Source organism: Chinchilla lanigera, unplaced genomic scaffold (assembly GCF_000276665.1).
Source record: "Chinchilla lanigera isolate Chin_1 unplaced genomic scaffold, ChiLan1.0 scaffold00086, whole genome shotgun sequence".
Taxonomy (NCBI): domain Eukaryota; kingdom Metazoa; phylum Chordata; class Mammalia; order Rodentia; family Chinchillidae; genus Chinchilla; species Chinchilla lanigera.
The window spans coordinates 3,808,014-3,823,357 of record NW_004955487.1 but is presented as its reverse complement, the minus strand read 5'-3'; the positions used below and the strand labels follow the sequence as shown (position 1 = coordinate 3,823,357).

The 15,344-nt window shown below is 51.9% G+C and overlaps 2 protein-coding genes across 2 annotated transcripts; both read right to left on the bottom strand.

Moving 5' to 3' along the window:
* Positions 1-694: 694 nt before the first annotated feature.
* Positions 695-6,930, bottom strand: Adi1 (acireductone dioxygenase 1). The gene is made up of 4 exons (XM_013504345.1): positions 6,726-6,930; positions 4,006-4,125; positions 2,068-2,247; positions 695-1,195 (listed from the first exon to the last, which is right to left on the bottom strand). The coding sequence occupies exons 1-4, from the start codon at positions 6,843-6,845 to the stop codon at positions 1,076-1,078; spliced, it is 540 nt and encodes a 179-aa protein (XP_013359799.1). The 5' UTR covers positions 6,846-6,930; the 3' UTR covers positions 695-1,075.
* A 745-nt stretch (positions 6,931-7,675) lies between these two features.
* Rnaseh1 (ribonuclease H1) lies at positions 7,676-14,932 on the bottom strand. Its single transcript, XM_005404371.2, has 8 exons — positions 14,733-14,932; positions 13,632-13,747; positions 12,416-12,574; positions 11,238-11,337; positions 10,223-10,277; positions 9,803-9,887; positions 9,366-9,490; positions 7,676-8,675 (listed from the first exon to the last, which is right to left on the bottom strand). Exons 1-8 carry the CDS (start codon positions 14,858-14,860, stop codon positions 8,589-8,591), a joined length of 855 nt encoding a protein of 284 aa, XP_005404428.1. The 5' UTR covers positions 14,861-14,932; the 3' UTR covers positions 7,676-8,588.
* Between the last annotated feature and the right edge of the window lie 412 nt (positions 14,933-15,344).

Here is a 15,344-nt window from a genome sequence, read left to right as displayed (position 1 = left end):
GCCTGGAGCTACTGCCAGCTTTGATGTGCATTTTAATAGGAAGAATTTTCATCCTGTTTTTAAAAAACATACTTTAAAAACTACTAAAACACTCTAAAACATGAAGTCAAATGGGAAACTACCACCCCTGCCCCCCCGTACCAGGAATCAAAGTTACGACCTTGCGCTTGCCAGGCAGGTGCTGTGCCGCTGAGCTAAATCCCCAGCCCCAGTATTTTTTTTTTTGTTTTTCAACTGGGATTTTTCTTTTTGTTTTAGAACAAGGTCTTGCTATGAACCCAGCCTTACCTCGAACTCCTGATGCCGCTCCTGCCTTAGCCTCCGAGTGTGGGATGACAGGTGTGCACCATCAAACCTGGTGGACTGGGAGTCTTCCTGTGATTGTTGCACACTAGGCATAACTGCATCTCCATATTTATGTTTGTGTGAGAGACAGATGGGTCAGACCCAGAGTCTCCTACCAGCCAGACAAATGCTCAGTCTACCCTGCGCCATCCCCATAGCCCGATCCTGAGCAGAAACAACTTCTGCTCAACTACTCACAACTATCTCACAACTGCACTGTGAAAGAACCTAGAAACCTCACCCTGGACGATACAGTAATTAGCTGTACATGCAGGAGCACACAAAGCGTGTAAGCAGTGGTGTTAATGCCATTTCTACAAGAACTTGAGGCAACTCCAGGCCACAAGCATAGAGTTAAGGCAATGGCTTTATTGTGATAAGGAAGCAACAAGGGAAGCCTGAGGGTGCCTCCCCGCACCAGCTATGACCCCGGGAGAAGCAGCATCACCTGGCTGGTCCCACCATCTATGGGCAGTGATGTCACACACCACACACTGCCCAGGAGCCTCACTCTGGGCGAAAGCTTGTACTGAGTTACACTGCAGTACCCATACTACCCGGGGCTCTTGCACCCCCATCTTGATTAATTAGAGGAGATTACAGTGATGTTTGCATTCCCAGTTGCTTCTGAGTTAAAATTAGTTGTATGGCTCTTTTCTTTAAAAATATTCTGATCAGGTAATCATGCAGAAGAACAATCCAGCCTCAGGGCACAGCAGTGGGCTCCAGGCTACACGGTTTGCTCCAGGAACTTCACGTACTGCTCCCGGGCAGGGAAGTGCTCAGCTGGTCGGTTGTACGCTGTCCACACAGGCTCACCCACGAACAGTCGCATGGCCTTCACGTAGTTCTAGGAAGCAGATACCAGTCTCAGTGCCACCGCAGCTTCCCTACACGTGGCAGTCAGGAGGCCCCTGTAGCTGCACTCAAGATAAAGGGACCCTGGCATAGGTGGCCTGGCTGTTGACATGAGCCCATGTACCTGTCCCCACTAAAGGACAGGGCCAGCAAATGCATATGAGCCCCACCCTAGCCTCACAAGTGCCCAACCATCCTCTCTGTCCTTGGAGTCCCACTCTCCTGAGAATTAGCACTGGGGCCAGCCATGGTGGCCCACACCTATGATCCCAGCACTTGGGAGGCTGAAGAAGAAGGATCACTGCAAGTTCAAGGCTAGCCTGGGTTACATAGTAAGTTTAAAGCCAGCCTGAACTACATAGCAAGATCCGTCTCAAAAACCAAAAACAAAAATTATACATAAATCTCATATTTATCTAAATCACATCAAAAGCACACAGTAACTATCTTTTCTCTGTGTTTGATGCCAGTCTTCATTACTATATTCTACTGTTAGGGGCCAACAGGAACAGCACGGCCTCCCTACAGTGCCTCACACCCATGGCCCCAAGGACCTGGAGGAGATCTTGGAGTAGCAGGAGGGGTGGGGCAGGCCACTTTCTTGCCAACCTGGCCTCCCTGACCCGGCCAGTGTGCTGAGGACTAGAGAGCTGAGCAACACTGTCCACCAGAGCTACTTGGCATGCAGGCCCCTCCCGCTGGGCCCTGGGGCTGCTGGTCCCTCCTAGAAGCAGCAGCTGGAGGTCTAGACCCTATGGCTGTCCCCATTCACAGACTGTGGGTCTCGTGTGGCCCAGCTGCAGTCATCACTCTCAAGGGCAGCATGGCCAGCACTGGCCACACAGAGGACATGGCACACACTACCTTCTCATCCAGTGTGAAGCGGTGGTAGATGCCAGCTGGGAGGGTGATCATGTCACCCTTCTCCATGGAGATCCGGATCCACTTGTCCTCCTTGTCCCTGACATCAAAGTACCCACTGCCATCCAGGATGTAGCGGATCTCCTCGTCCAGGTGCAAGTGCTCTGTGTAGAACACCTTGATCTGGGGGAGCAGTGGTCCCGGTGAGGCGGGGAAAGAAGGGCCCTTCCCCACTGTGACCACAGTGACTGCTGCACACAGCCACGATCACACTGTCTGTGTAGCTGCCTGGGGACAGGTGGTGACAGGATCCATACACAGTGCCCATGTCAGAAGACCTTCCCAGGTCAAACCTGTATAGAAGCCGAAAACCTTTCGTGGTAAATGCCCACACCCTTCACCAAGACCTCACCTCTGGCTTTACCCTCAGGCACTAGCACCTCCCAGCTGCACTCAGGGTTTTGGAGCCTTCCTGCTTAAAGCTTATACATTTCTGGCCAGGTGCAGTGGCATACACCTGTCATCCCAGCACTTGGCAGGCTGAGGCAGGAGGACTGCAAGTCCAAGCCCAGCCTGGGCAACTTAGTGATTTAGTGAGACCCTGTCTTAAAAAATAAAACAAGGGCTGAGGATGGAGCCCAGGGTGAAGGCCTTGAGTTCTATCCATAGCACTGTAGAAAAAAAAAAAAGTACCCCATCTCTGGAGAAGCTGAAATGTGTGGAAAACAGGCCTCGTGGAAGGACAAAGGACACGGGCACCTCTGTGGGACTGTGGTTTCACCATGGCATCCAGAGCTTGTGAACGTCTGCAACACCTCGGCCAGAGAGGCCTCAGGAACCAGGAAGCGGGGGCAGGCCTCTACATTCAGCACACTCCTGGGTGCCGCCGCTACCAGAAAGCAACAAAGACAGAGAATGCCAGGCATGCGGGACAGCGCAGAGGCTGTGTGTGTCTTTCTACATAATTTTGATTTCAGAACCTGGTTATGTCTTACCAAGTCATAAATAAAAGTAAAACAAGATCAGGAGGAAAATCTTTCATTTGGAATCAAGAAATAAATTCAAAGCTACCAAGTATGATGTCACATCCTGTAATTCCAGCACTCAGAAGGCTGAGGTAGGAGGATCAAAAGTTCTAGACCAGCCTACAACAGCCTAGGGTACACACTGAGACCGTGTCTCAAGAAAACAAAGTAAGTAAGGAAGAAGAAAAGTTTTCAAACCAGTGACAGCTTCCACCTCCAGAAATTAGGGGAAAAAAGAGCAAATTAAACCCAAGGAACATAGGAGACAAAGATTAGAGCAAAAGTCAATTAAAAAAAAAAGAAAGAAACAGAAAATCAATGAGACCAAAGGTTCTCCATGAGGATCAATGAAATTGGTGAGCCGCCAGCCAAGCCCACCAAAGGAGAGGCTGAGGAGCACGGGGTCAGCACAGGAGGGGACAGCACTGCCTGCCACCCACAGGTGTCCAAGGACAGGAGGGCACATTCTGAATGACCTGACAGCAGTAAGCACAACGGCTCCAACAATGCAGGCAGAAGCCCAGACCAAGCTCCTCTGAGCCAGCTGAGCAGTAAACAACCCTATGTGTGATCAAGACACGTGGTCACCAACCTTCCTGGTGCATGCCTGTAATCCCCTCTCTGGGAGGCTGAGGCAGGAGAATCATAAGTTCAAGCCCAGCCTGGGCAACTGAGGAACTTAACAAGAAATAAAAATAGAAAGGTCTTGGGATGTAATGTGGGTTCAATCCCCAATACTACAAACAAAATTTTTTTTAAAAAGGCCCTGCACGGCACCCAGGGGCATTGCTGATGAGTCCACCAAACATGGAAAGATACCACCCTCTGCCCAAGGCGTGGGAGGAGGGACCAATGTCCCCCTTCTCCCAGCATGAGGACAGAAGTGTCTCAGTGGCCTCCCCTGGCCCGGCCTCACCTTCTCCTCGAAGTTGGGCAATCTGTCCTTGCAGATGGTGATGATGTCCATCCAGGAGTAGCTCCTGTCCCTGCGGATCTGCGCCAGCTCCGGGTCCGTCTCGTGCTTGTCGGGGTCCAGCTGCATGAGCAGGAGACAAGGAGGAGCCTCGTGAACTCGAGGCGGTACGAGGCACTCTCTGGACCGCCTGTGCTTCTCGCCAAATGCACATCTTCCTCTCTAACAATGCTTGTTTGCTTGCAGTACTCTGGGCTACATCCTCAGCCCTATTTGTTTTCTTTTTGGGACTAGAGTCTTGCTAAGCCATTAACTTGCCTGGGCTGGGCTTGAACTTGCGGATCCTCCTGCCTCAGCCTGCCACAGTTTTTGGATGACAGGCGTGCATGTGCCACCACACCTGGTTTCACTTACTCCTTTGCCGGCTCTAAGCCTGCCCTCCTTCTTGTCCTCTCCTCACTTCTGTCCGTGGAATCTTCCATTCTCCAAGTTGCCACCAAGGGATGTGGCGCTCTGCCCCTCTGCCCCTCCCTGCAGCTTCCTACTAGGTCCCTTGTTACCTGTCTGGCCAATGACACTGCTCTTTCCTGAGTTCCATTTCTCTGCCACCTCCAGCACGAGGATGAGTCTCAGTGACACCCTGGGCCGCAGTTGGGCCCCAGGGTTTTCCTGGGCCAGGACATCAGGGGCCCTCCCAGCCCATGCAAAAGCTCCAGTTCACCAGGCTGGGATAAGAGCACATCTGTCCTCTGGAACCAGGTGACTTTTCTGCTTCTATCTTCCCCTCCCCACCTACTGTAAAAGAAGTCTATATTCCAGAGCAGGGTGGTGGTGCACACCTGTCATCTCAGCACTCTAGAGGCTGAGGCAGGGGGATCACTGTGAGTTTAAAGCTAGCCTGGGCTACATAGTGAATTCAAGGCCAGCCTGAGCTACATAGCAAAACCCTGGCTCAAAAAAAGAAAAGAAAAATGAAAAAATGCTCCTTATCTGTTTCTCCTGTTAAAAAAATGACAGGGGACAGCATGTGTGATTTGGGACTGAGCTCGTCACCTGAAACAACACTGAATCTTGCCCTAAATTCCACAGAATCAAATGAAACTTGAGGGAAGAGACAGATCCCAAAACACTCATTTTGCCTAAAAACAGGAAAGTCCAGTCCTCCTGAGCCAGCTCATAAGAAACTGCCCTCCCCCTTAACACTTACAAAAAATAACCTGAAGTAAACTGACACTAACTCACCAGCCCAATTTCCTTATTTTCCTTGTTCCCACCTTACAAAACCCATTCTTCTGCCAACACCTATGAGAGCTTCTGGAGCATGAGGGACTGATTCCAGGACACCTATGCACACACACGTGCATGTGCACACATGCACACACACCAAAATCCATGGGAGTTTGCTTACGACATTCACAGATCCTCCTGTCCACTGGCAACCATCTTAGGAGGACTACACAGAACCTAGCATACTGTTACATGAGTGGCTCCACTGCATTCCCTAGGGAAGAAAGATGGCTGGATGTGTTCGGGACGGGTGCTACTTTTCAATATTTTCCATCAGCAGTTGGTTCAATGTATGACTACATTTCATAACATGGAGATGCCTCTGATTCATTAATCTCATAAAAGCCAATTCAGGAGCTGAGTATGCAGCTCAGGCTACAGCGCTTACCCCACAAGCAGAAGGCCCTCAGTTCAATCCCCAGCACTGCTGGTTGCAGAGGTCGCACCCCTGAGCTATTCTAGTCCCCCTCCGCAGTCTTCACTGGGACCTGCACAGGATCCAGTGGGTGACCTTTTATTTCTTATTGGTTTGTTTTTTCAGACAGGATCTCACCATGCAGTTCAGTCTAGCCTTAAACTCATTATGTAGCCAAAGCTGGCCTCAAGCTCAGTGATCCTCCTGCTTCAGCCTCCTGAGTGCTGGGAAGCCAGGCCCTGGCTGGATGACTTTTTAATATCAGCACAAACACTCCACCTTTGGATCACACTAATGCTAATAAGTCCACACATTTCACCCTCTGTCCCACAAATGCCCCTTCCTGATCACGAGCTCCACGCCTGACTGTAGGGGAAAGGCGTTGTCCAGTGCCCCGCAGACCCTGCAGCAGGTAAAGTGGATCTATTAAGTGCGGGTTACTCTGACTGCGCAGTCACTAAGGACACCGATCTGGGACACACTGAAAGGATGGCTCTGAGCCAAGTATGGTGGCACAGGCATGGAATTGCGGTGTCACCGGTCGGAGTCCAAAAGCAGGTCCCCAGCCTGGGTGGTGGCGCATGCCTGTAATCACAGCGCTCGGAAGGCTGAGGCAGGAGGACTGCAACCTGGAGCTCTGGCTTGGCAATTTAGTAACTTACAGAGGCCGCCTCAGGATTAAAAAAGTCTGGGGGTGCGGCTCAGTCTCCTCCCTAGTACTGCAGAGAAGTGTTAGTTCCAGGGTGGGCCGTGCCTTCATTGCATTGCGATTAAGGAATGCACAGCGGCTGGAGGACCCAAAAGGCTAACGCCTCCTTCGCAGCCTCACCGCACATCCCAGCCCGAGCATGCGCACAACGGTCCGGACCCCGGCGGCCCAGCACCCGACCACCACTCCGCGCAGAGCATGCGCGGTTGCCTCCGTCTGTCAGGCCGCCCAGATGCCCGGCTCAGCCCCCTACAGAGCATGCGCCGCAGCCCGGCCGCTGAAGAGGGCCGCCCGCCCCGCCGCCATGCGCACCTTCCAGTAAAGCACGCCGAGTTTGCGCAGCTGCTCCAGGCTCACCGGGCGGTCGGGCTCGAGGCGGTGCGGCAGCCGCGGGTCTTCCATGGACTCGTCCATGTACCAGGCCTGCACCATGGCGGCTACAGGGTTGTGCCTGGGGAGGGCGGCTGGGACCAGCGGGTAGTAGGGCCGGGGGCGGGACGAAGGCCTCTGGGGGTGGGGCCTCCCCTGAGCCGGGCGGGTAGTAGGGCTGGGGGCGGGGCTCCTGGGAACTGGACCCGGCTTCCTGAGGGAGATCGGAGGGAATCCGAGTCCGCTCCGCGTTTCCTGCAACCAGCAGCTGCATCTTTGACGCAGTTCTTGCGGGATCAGCCCAGCTGGAATCCGAGTTGTGTGCGATCCTCCTGCCTCAGCCTCTTGCACCCTGGGACAACAGGCATGGGTCACCGCACCACCAGCACAGCTGTTTTGAAGGGCCCTGCTGAGCTGGATTGGGGACACCCAGGCCTGCCGGCGGTGGGAAACCCCACCTCACCCCCCTCTCTGTGTGGCTCCCTCCCCTGGCCCCACCTCCTCATTCCCTGCCTATGAACCCCATGGGCCCGACTGGCCCTTAAAAATATTCATCCTGAGCAGATTGGGTATACTCGCAGAGCTTGAGGAAGGGAACGCGATCCTCTGGTCCCATTTTCGAGTTCATTCACCACGTTTGTGTGAAACGGCAGGTAGCCAAGTCTCAAGTCTGCAAAGACTGCCCAAGTCCTCGAGGGGACACAGCGTGAGGACGGGACCGAGGGCCCTGCAGAGCAGGGAGGGCAAGACACAAACTAGGCCAGCAAGGGAAAAAGCAGACAGGAATCCCCCGGAAGTGCTTCCTGCCTTAGTCGGGGAGGGAGGGGGCAGTGGCTGGAGGGGTGTGCTGCCCCGCGCTGGTGATCCTGTTGGGAGGCAGGAGGGAACTCCGCTACATGAGCTGCACGTGTTATCTCCTCCTTGCTTTTATTTTATGCAAAAACATTTTAAAATACATTATGTCCAACATTGGTTTTAAGCTTACACATAAAGAGAAAAAGCCAAAGAAAAACTATAGATGGGTTTACTTATGTCCCTTGGTCTTTAGCAGTTGTCACCATCCCACATCGGCGCCAGGGTGCCCCGACCCCTCACTGCCTGCTGTCCAGCAGCCTCAGTCCAGCGAACAGGTCACCTAGTGCTGCAACTGGGAAGGCAAAGGCACTCACTCTCACAGTGCCTCCAAATCAGCCTGTCTTTTCATAGTATTTATTTTGGGTTTTTTTGACACAGCTTCACTATATAGCTCAGGCTAGCCTCAGACTCATTCGGGAATTATACCATAGGTGTGCACCACCATCCCCAGCAGTAGTAGGGGTTAAACCCAGGGCTTCTGCATGGAGATACTTCCCTGACTTTCTCATTTATATGGGGTTTTTTGGGGGACAAGGTTTGCTAAGGTGCTCAGGCTGAGCTCAAACTTGTGATCCTTCTGGCTCTGCCTCCCAGCGTGCTGGGATTACATATGTGTGCCACCACACCCGGCTCCATGTTTTATTTTTAGTGAGTCCTTATTTAAATCAAAGCCCAAGCATTTCAGGCCAGATTGCAATAAAACAAGAGAACAGTATCAAGCCTAATAAGCACAGAACCGACTCTTCACAGAATCTGCAAATCTCCAACTTGTTCACTGCTTCCTGTAAGTCTCTGTGTCCAGCCATGTCACAGAACGCCAGGGTGGCCTCAGTCTTGGCAGAAGCTGTGTCCATCTGTCTACTGCAGCAGCCCAGAGGAGTCTATGGTGTACGCTGGGAGTAAAGGTCACTGCAGCCCCAGCTCGTGGGTAAGGGTTCTCTGCGACTTTGCTCAGTCTTCAGACTGCCTGGCGCCTTCTCTGGCCAGCCTATCAGCCTCCTCGTTGCCCATGAATCCCGAATGGCCAGGAATGTGCATCTGTTAGACAAACATTTGTGGTTACCTGCCTGATGTTTGCACAGGCAGCCTCTGGTGAGCACGACCATACTCACTGTAACCGGAGCAGGCTGAGCTCACGAGGGATTGTACAGCAGGCGCGGGTACACTATGCAGCGATGTCACCAACACCCCAGGCAGAGCTTCCCTACGACTTGGACGCTGCCCCTCACAGTCCTGCTCCCACTGAGCAGCGAGCAGGCCAGCACACAGGCAGACCACAGATGGGCAGCGGATGATGGGTGTTTCTGTGCCACACACTTTATTCTCCCTAAACACTGCTGAAAAGAATGGACGTGCTGCACATGGCGTGCATGCCTGTGATCCAGCTACTCAGGAGGCCGAGGCAAGAGGACTGTGACCAGTTCGAGGCCAACATGGGCTATGTAGTGAGTTCAAGGCCACCCTAAAGTACACAGTGAGACCCTGTCCAAACAAAAAATATAGAAAAAAGTAAAAAAAGGCTGGGGATATAGCTCAGTGCTAAGGCTCCCTTGGTTCAATCTCCAATTCCACAAAACAAGTGAACGAAAAACAAGGAAAAAAAAACCATTATTATCCATGGCTAAGAGATTCAATCCAACATGTTTAGTGCACATCATGCCACTACCTTGTCCTTAAACCCCGATGCGAACCTCCCCCCCACGTGGACGCCCATCACACCCCACTCACCCACTGGATGTCCATGCCCTGCGTGAGCCTCTCGAGCCGCACGAAGTCCTCCTTGTTGACCACCTCTTTCCCCGCACTCGTCCTCCACCCGTTCTTCTTCCAGCCTGGCACCCAGCTGGTGATCCCTAGACACACATCACAGCTCATCCTCGTGGCCGAGGCTGGGCTGCCAGCCTGGACACCTCACTTCCTTCGTGGCCTCACCAGCAGCACCCCACCCCTTCCTGCACCCCCAGCTGCGATGTCACTGCGCCTGCCCTAAGTGTCCCCCACCTGCTGCTGCACATGGCCCCTCCCAGCATGCCATGCTGCCAGGTCACTCACGCAAGGGCTCCCAAATCCTCCCAGCCCTTCTGTCCCCCCAGACCAGATGTCCCCTGACTCTCTGTGCCTGTCCAGAAGCAGCCACTCCCGTGTGAGGACGGGCAGGCACTCACCGTTGATGGTGAACATGCTGTCCGTGTACAGCACCAGCTTGCTGATATCCTGGGCCTTGGCTTGTTCTATAGCTTTGCACGCTGCCTTGAGAAACAGAGGCCAGTCAGGCTGCCCTGGAAGTTCAACTTCAGGCCTTCCCCACACTCGCAATAACTGCAAAGCCAAAAGAGCCCTTCCGGCCCTGCATGGTTATGTTCTCTACAGTGTTACACACACGCTCAATGCTCCTGTCCCCACCCACTTGACATAAGGTTTTAGAATTTTTGAGTAAATTCCCACCTTTCAGAATTTTTACTAACCCAAAATTTCTTTAGGATGTTGAGTGTCTCCTATGCATGGATAGTAAGATAAGGTGGAAAAAGGCTGATGTGCTCATGGCCAATCAGGAAGGATAAACACACGTTTATCGGATAACTTACATGGATTTCCGCTCTCTGGTTCGTCTGTCGCCCAGGAAGTCTAATGCCTACATTTCTGTTTCAAAATAGTACAAAAGAGAATTACAAAGCTAAGCTTTGAAGCGATTCCCATCAATGGACACAACAAAGCAGTGTACTGTTATTTGAAATACGCTTCAGGCAGAAACACACTCTTTCAAAGTCAAAGTGACAACATTAAGGCTCTGGGGGAAGACGCCCTGCTGGCATCACACAGAGGTTGCTGCTGGGCCACAAGCCAAAGGCTGCACCGAACCTCCGCACCTGAAGGTGCTGGCCTGTGTCTCAGGTGGGCACGAGTCCTGGGCACTGGTGCCAGGCTCGTGCTCTCCCGCCAAGGTCTGCAGCTCACGTGAAACGTTGAGAAAAAACTTTGTAAAGCGCAAGAGATGTGGACAGTGGTCTTTACACTACGTATCTATGGCACAGTTCCCGTGGGCACCCGAACGCAGTGGAAACCAAAGGTGAGAGCTGGCACGAGACAACATTCCCAGGGTCAAGTCCCATCCGTGTACGGAGTTTTAGGGCTGTCGGCTACTCTTGGAGTTCTTCCCCCAGGGCCCAGGTATAGCGACTGTGCTTCACATCACCCCAACTATCTCTGGTTCATGCATCTTCCTCAGAGTCCGGTGATATGACAAGCTCCGAGCCAGGCCACCCACCTGGGGACTCCCAAGACCCTGTCCCTGTGCCACAAGATGCTTAAGCTAGAGGCAGTGAGGCCATTCTGTGGGAAGCTCATCAGTGGACAGGGACTCCTAAGAGTTGGCCAGGAGAGCAGGGCCATGGGCTGGCGTCTCACAGGGAAGGATAAGGCCGTTCTGGAAGCTCTGCGGCCTGACAGGCCCAGCAGCACTGCTACCCGCCAGGTTTCCCACCCAGCAGTCAACACCAAGGCCGACCCACCAGGACGACCCTGACTCATCTTTTCACGCATTTTGGAATAGGATTTGGTAAAACCCCATGCTTAAAACCTCCACTTTCTCCGTTCACTCACAGAGGGTGGCCTGGCCCCCAGTAGACGCCGATTCCAGCTCTGGCCCTCCTCCGCCCATTACTAGAGCAGCAGCCATCGGTGTACACAACGACAGAGTCTCCTGTGGAGGAAACAAGGGTGCCACGTCAACCCACTGGAATCCAAATGCACCTCTAACGCTGTGAGGCAGAGGGCTTCGCAGAGCCGCAGTGCTCTGCCTAGGAAAACAAAGTCTGCTCCCCAGCCGGCACACCTGCCCTCACAACCTGCTCAGTGAGACCTGTGGCTCCTGCCCCGCCCTGGAGGAACCAGAGGACAGCGGGGCTGTCCTTCTCCGTGCAGCTGGCCAACTGGGGAGGGCTCGGCCCATCCCTGGCAGCCTCGGTGCCTGATGATAAGGAAAAGAGGCAAGGGAGCCAGCCTGTCAAATAACTGCAGACCTGATCTATAAACGCTACTGCAACAACATTTTCCACTGGCTTCCCTTGAAATAAATTACAAAATGGCTTTTGCTTAGGGAAAACTGAACACACAAACACACTGACGAAAAATGTTCTGTTTTCTATTCCTACATAGAAAAGACGAAAAGGAGACTTATACAAGTCACCAAATACATACAACCCATCCTGGAGCTAAAGGTGGAGGAAAAGCTCGTGCCTCTCGCTTCTCAGGATGGAGCAGTGTGGTGAGAACCTGCCACAGCAGGCAGCTGAGGCCCGGGCTCCCGCCAGCAGCTCACATCTATGTGAGGCCCTGAAGCCCTGAGTGCTGAGGGAACACAGGTATTTTTGCAAAATTCTGTGGTGATGTTTCATTTGTACTCTACAAGATGATTTTCCTAAGAATATCCGAAAGTTTGACAGTTCCGTACGAGTTGGTCATTACAGTGACCTTGCAGATTTCTAAATAAACTTTACCACAAAGAACGAGAACAGACATCAGCTCAATTTCTCCCCTTTACAGTGGGGTTTATTGGTACTGGGGATCGAACCTAAGGACCTCTGCACTGAGTTACGTCTCCAGCCTTCCCCAGCCTTTCTGCTTTTTTGAGATAAGAGTGTCACCATGTATTCCAGGCTGGCCTAGAACTTACTGTGATCTTCCTGCCTCAGCCTCCCATGTGCTGGGATTACAGGAGTACACAACCATGCCTGGGTATGATTGCTATACATATATTTCTAATTTCAGGAAAGACATACCCATGTAAGAAAATGTGTCCTTGCTAATGGGAAGGGCTGGCTCTGTGTTCTGTCTTGCGAGCTTGACACTCGGCTCTGTGCTTGCGTCTTCACTGTCATCTAGAGGCTCCCGGGGCCGCTTGCTGGCTTTCACCTGTGATTCTTCTGCGTTTTTCTGCCCTGAAAGACAGTGTTTGCTCTTGAGTCAGAAACAATGCACATAACATGAAACCCTTCAGAATCAGGAATCCTAGAACACTATTTCCTATCACTAAATGAACCTAAACCCTCTCTGTGTGACCCTACAGAGATGGAATGGCTCAGAACACACCAGCTCATTCTGACATCCTGGGAAATAATTCTAAATTTTCCAAAATAAGCTTGATATGGACAAAGGAGGATAACAACATCAAATCAGATCTGGTTTTGATGGTGATGATAGAGATAGGATTTACAGATCACAACAATCTGAAAATCCTAGGGGTACTTTCTCTAGGATAAACAAAACCCATGTTTGTATACATCGGTGGTGTCCAAGGTCCAGCCTACTCAAAGCCCCAAATGCTACAATGACAGAGTCCATGTAGAAAATCTCCACACTGACCTACATCCCCAACTCCACATGGAATTTTAAAATCTTGTCCCTATATCAGAATTGCTTCGCTTACCTCTCTGTGTATCAGTCTGTCATATCCCTGAGATTAGGCCTCATACTTTCAATACTTTCTGTCACACATGAAATTGAAAGAAATTCCAATTGTACAATACTATCTCAAATAAAAACAAAACATTGTTTAAGTGCATACTGTGAAAGTAAGCACATTCTTCCCTTTAAAGTCATAGCCTATTTGCTCCAACAACAGTACAGGTTTGTTTTTGTTTTTTTTTTAATCTAAGGAATTGGCCAAGCATGGTGGCATAAGCTTGTAATCCCAGCACTCAGGAGACTGAGGCAGGAAGATTGCCAGCAGTTCCAGGCCAGCCTGGGCTACACAACAAAACCCTGTCTCAAAAAATACCAAAAAAAAGTAAAGAAAATGGTAAGAACTTGTGACCTGCTGAGCACACTGAATGGGACAGGCAATCTGGGTCCTTGTCTATGTCTCTAACACTGTTACGGACATGACTCGCTATTCTTTAATCTTTATTCATTCTTGAATGGAAAAATGGTCCAAGAACATCAGGATAGGAGAAGCAAAGCGGGATAAAATGTCACACTGACACAAGAGGCGAGTACCTTCTGAGCCATCTGGGCTTGAAGACTTCCTGACAAAGGCCCAGGCCTCATCCTCAGTGGCAAACTTCTTAAATCTGGCAGCAGGAAACCGGTCCACCTGTGCTCTGCACTCGTTCCTGGAAAAAGCCAGCACTCCATTTCTTACCTTTCTCCCTCTTCAGTTTACCTCCAAAAATGTGACACTAGGCATAAAAGGTCTAACTGATCAAAAGTCTTTTCTTAGGTTGGGAACAGCACAAAAAGGATGTGCTGTCAGTTCCTTGTGTCATAGATTCACACTCTCCAATTCACAGTTTTATCTTACAGGTCAGATTCTACAACTCGCCCCCTGGTATATCTAGCTAGACGGTGTATCAGTGCCATACGGCTCTCCACAAACTAAGTGCACACTAAATTTTGGGTCTTCCGAAAAGAGCCCATTCATTACTTTATTACACCAAAAGGGTCAACATCTGAGATGCTATTCCTCAGCAGCGCACGTGTGTGGCACAGGGAAACAACACGGGCACAGACAATAAACCTTGGCATCATACAGGAGGAATTCCGGGCACCGGGTCACAACATCCGGGCTCAAGTCCGATTTCTGCCCCTCACTCGCCTATGAATTTCCTCAACCCAATGACCTGAACATGAAGATACCCCCGTGGGTGTAGTGTCACACGGGGGGGTGTTACAGGGATCCAACTGCAAATGCTAGTTCACCAGTTTCTTTAAAAACACACACATCCACAGAAGACAACAGTAGCCACAATCTGAGTTCCACTTCCAAGTCAGCTATATGCAAAAACCTGGTAATGCTATCTGGTACTGACTACGTATTACTTTTGAGAGCCGTTTGAGTTTCATTATGTAGCCCGGGCTGGCCTCCAACTCAAGGCGATCGCCCTGCTCAACCTGCCGAGTGCTGGGCTAACAAGCTGTGCCACCACGCCAGGTTATGTGTTTCTTTTGGGAATTCCTCAATTATAACAAAGATGGTCGATCCCAAATTACAGTGGCCTTTCTGGAGCGTCAAACACTACTATAAAGGAGGACAGCGGGCTCTGGGCTCCAAGCGCGAGACTCGGCGCGCCAGGCCACGAGGGCGCGGCGGCCACTCACCACGTCGAGAAGACCCCGGTCCTACGGCCCCTCCGCACCGCGTAGAACATCCCGAGCCTGCAGCAGCTGTGGCCGCGGCACACAGCACCCAAGCAGACTCTGCGGGCCAGCGGCAGCACCCAGCGCATCGCTCACTTCCACGCAAGGCGCCGCATTTTTAAGGTCCTGTCTGGGCGGAGCCGGAAGCGCCCGACACCACACTTCCGGTAACAACACGGGGGGGGGGGGCTATGACGACACATGGGAGGGTGTGGTCCGCTGCTGGTGGGCGGGGCTCGCAGATTCCTTGCGGCGCTAGAGACTTGACTGATCCAAGCTTAGGCTACAATGGGATGAGGTTCTGAGTCCAGCTGCTCAGTTGATCGCCTAGAAGTGAAGGACAAAAGAGGGGGCCTGGGCCCTCCTGGACCCCTCACCTTGGGGTGCACCTCTCTGTTCCAAGCAGGCAGCTGACCAGGGAGTGGCGAGGCATGGTAGTGCCCCCCTTGTAATCCCAGCACTCTGGGAGGCTGAGGCAGAAGGATCGCAAATTTCAGCCCATCCTAGGCCACTTAGCGACTTAGTGAGGCTTTGTCTCAAAATTTTAAAAAAGGCTTGGGGATGTAGCCCAGC